Below are 3,713 nucleotides of genomic sequence, written 5' to 3' on the forward strand. Positions count from 1 at the left end.
ATTGATCTCAATGAAGATTTTGAGTGGTAAATGGCCCATAAATAATATCTATAACTTTATGTGATGCTTTAAGATACTCTGAAATATGGAGCCAGATTGGAACATTTTCCAATTATGTCCATATTTTGATTACTGTTGATAATAAATTGGGGGTGGTGGCATGAATTAAGTTCTAGACAGTTGAAGCATCCCAACCCTTTTAAAAAATATGTGTACAAAAATAATTATGTGTTCTTTGAGTCATTGAAAAAAATTTATACAACTAATTTATGGCAGAGGGGTTTGGCTTTTAAAACCATTATTGGTGCATGGACCCTCAATTAGGAATATACTGGATCAATCTTCAGTTACATACATATACACACATATGTATCCAATTAAAGATTGATCACGTTAAAATAAACAAGTTTTTCCAAAATCTAGGCATGATCACAGTTTTATTTTTTATTTCTTGTAAATATTTTAAAATACTTCTCCATATAGTCTTGGTCAAGAAACATCAAAGTGATTTAAAGGGATAACCTGAATATTTATCTGTAAGCTGTGAGGTCAACAAAGTAAGAAGAACTTTGTGCAAAAATACGAATTTTAAAGATAGTCTTTGCAGAATTAATCTGTTATGAAAATGAACTAGATAAATGTAGACATGGTTCATACTTTTAAGATAAGCTAAATTCCTGTTGTTGGGAACTGACTTTTGAAAATGGTATTTGTATTAAATGGGATTAAACGAACTCAAAAAGAAAACTTTCCATTTGTAAACATAAAAGGGTAGTGTGTAGTGTACGAGCATGTTTATATGAGCATGTGTGTTCTGGTTTATATAATCATAACCCTTTTACTTAGTCATCCTTTTAACTAATGAATTTTAATGTTTCAGCCTTTGCTCTTCCATATATTACCTATTTTGTAGAAAAAACATCCCCATTCAAATTATAATCCTGTTTTTATTTTATTTCTCAGATGATGAAACATGCTTGGAATAATTATAAAGGTTATGCCTGGGGATTAAATGAACTGAAACCTATATCAAAAGGAGGCCATTCAAGCAGTTTATTTGGTGAGTAGATGTGCTTTGGTTTCTTAGTGACTTAGTAACTTCTCAGTAACTTAGTAACTTCTCCCCAATTGCTTCAGCTTATGGATGGTGAAGAAGTCTGTGTAATATGGCCCAGGCCATTTGGTTAGGAAACTTGCACACCTGATGGAATTAGGTAAGGATTGTGCATAGCGTGTCCTTCGGTTAGAGTAGTGGCTGCGTGTTCGAATAAACTGCGTAACTTTAAAGAGTACTGATTCCTGGAGCATACTTATAAAGATTCTCACTTAATGTTTATAGGGTGCAGTATCAGGATTTTTGGCCTCTGGGGTGATTCCCACCATAGAAGCACTTGGTGGGCTGCACTAACTGCTTCCTGTTAGGTAAAAGCTGTGCCTTTATACATAAGCTGGGCAAGGCTGCCAGCCGTGGTAATCTTCAGTGTATCTCAATTTTGGCTGTAGATTTCTCCTGTTTGTACCATGGAAGAGAAAGTGAGGATGGATTAGGTTAATTGAACTTCATTTATCCACTTTTGCACGCTTTATTGTATTTGGTTCCTGCAGCAGCTCTCTGTGACTGGTACTGTGGGTGTTAATAACATTCCATTGTGGAAGTAAGAAAGCTAAGTAACACAAGGCTTTCATGGATTCTTTGGGTCACAGAGCTGCCCAGTATCCTCCTACTGCACTTGATTTCTTTCTAATCCTTAAAATTTGTCTGTAAGTAACAGGATGAAGGGAATACAGTGTTACTCAGGAACTTCTGAATTCCACAACAGAACACTTTCTATACTTTTAACTGAAAATGTTAAATAATAGCAATTCACATAATAGTTTCAGCTCACATTTATTGAGCACTTACTGTGTGCCAAGTGCCATTCCTGCATTATCTCATTTAGCCTCATTAAAATATAATTTTATAGGTGAGAAAAATGAGGCCCAGAGATTAGTTTTCCCAGAGATAGCCACCTACTAACTGGCAGAGCTGGGACTTGAACCCTGGGGTGGCTAACATTAGAGTCCATGCTCCTAATTCTGACATGTTGCTTTTCCATTTATTTAGAACCTTCCATGTGTTTGGCTTTACTTGTAGCACTGGTGATAATGAAAATAATACAAGTCTTTGCACAGGTCTTTACACAAGTATTTGCCTAGTACACAACATATAAAATGTAAATAGTGAATTATCAATGCACCAGGTGGTTCAATATATACTTCCATGAAGTTCTGAGGAAGCAGTAGGACCTCAGGTTGGGAGAAGGGCATTGCAGGGTTTGCAAGAACAGGTAGAAAGAGCTGGGAAAAGTAGGAGAAAAGAGACTGTTGGTCTATCAGAGTGACACAGTTTTGAGATGAATAGAGCCTGTACCTGAAGTAGAGGCAGTAGAAGTAATTCCAGACACTTCTAAAGTAGTGTTTTAGGATCCAGCTACCAGTTAACATGGGTAAGGGAGAGGTATGAATTGAAGAGAGAAACTCTGAAACTTCATGCAGAGCCAGAGGTCTTTATTTTTTCATTGTTTATTATAACATTTTTTGAAAAAATTGTAACTCCATTTTGCTTTTATCTGTATAAAAGTCGTTCGTACCCTTAAGAAATCAGTTAATGTGTTAAATTGCCATCATCTTTATCAGAGGGATTGTTTGGTTTTGTGTTAAAACATTTACGATTTTAAAATTTGTTATTGAACATTAAAAATATGCTAGGTCTCTTAGGCCTGACTTTTGTTTTTTGGTTTTCATTGGCTTTTTCAGTAAAAAAACACTTTTCATAATCAAGATAAGAACTTGCTCTTAGAAAAAGAGCTACAAGTATTAGCATAAGGAAATGAAATATTAATAATTCAAATGGTATTTAATCTCATTCTATCTTCAAATTAAAATAAGATGCATAATGATTTTCTCATTATAGAAATACCAATATAGGGGAACTTGTTACAAAGGCATACAAAGTTTTCATTTTTACAGATGAGAAAAACTTTTAACTGACTTCTTTAGCCCGCTTCTCAGTCAGATTTCTTATCTGTGTAATATGTAGTCCCGTATATTCACTCAGCAAACGAGGCAGAAGTTAGGAAAATGTGAGTTCTTTACCACCTGGCTTCTTAGGAAATAGTATTTCGTTTGAGATAAGTGATTTTGAGTTTTAACCCTAAAAACAACCTTTTTGGAGAAAGTATTAGGCATTATGAATCTTTTCCCAGTTCTGAGCCATTGGGGAGCTCTTCAGGTCTGCTTGCTTCTCATGGTTGTTTCTCATCAGTTATGTTGAACCTTCCATCTTTTTCATAGACAAAGACTACTTCCTTCCTAAACAACTTTAATGAATATAAAAAAGCATCTTAAATATTCGTGATCTCCCAATTCCATCTTAAACAGGAAACTAGAACTATTTATTTCAATATTTCAATGGTAAAAAGATTTCAAGTAAAACTGCACCTCAAAGAGAGGTATTTTGTGCCCGACCAATTATTCTCACGTAAAGCTACAATACAAGAAATAAAAATATTAACGTAAGGCTGTTAATAACCTAGAAATGAAATGTCAATGAAAATATGAAGCTGATATCAGATTTCAAAATGCCCACTTTAAAATATTCCCTCCAGTGTCTCTCTGAATCCATAGTTCTAGCTTCGAAAAAGTTAAAGGAAATTGGATTACAGTAAAACATG

At 34.5% G+C, this 3,713-nt stretch overlaps 1 protein-coding gene across 1 annotated transcript in view; it reads left to right on the top strand.

Moving 5' to 3' along the window:
* The window catches only part of LOC105549293 (mannosyl-oligosaccharide 1,2-alpha-mannosidase IA), a 196,259-nt gene that overhangs the window by 55,347 nt on the left and 137,199 nt on the right, over window positions 1-3,713 (top strand). The window contains exon 4 of the mRNA XM_011993763.1: window positions 964-1,060. Coding sequence (XP_011849153.1) covers window positions 964-1,060 — 97 coding nt within the window. The remainder of the gene's footprint in view (window positions 1-963; window positions 1,061-3,713) is intronic.

Source organism: Mandrillus leucophaeus, unplaced genomic scaffold (assembly GCF_000951045.1).
Source record: "Mandrillus leucophaeus isolate KB7577 unplaced genomic scaffold, Mleu.le_1.0 Scaffold1112, whole genome shotgun sequence".
Lineage (NCBI taxonomy): Eukaryota > Metazoa > Chordata > Mammalia > Primates > Cercopithecidae > Mandrillus > Mandrillus leucophaeus.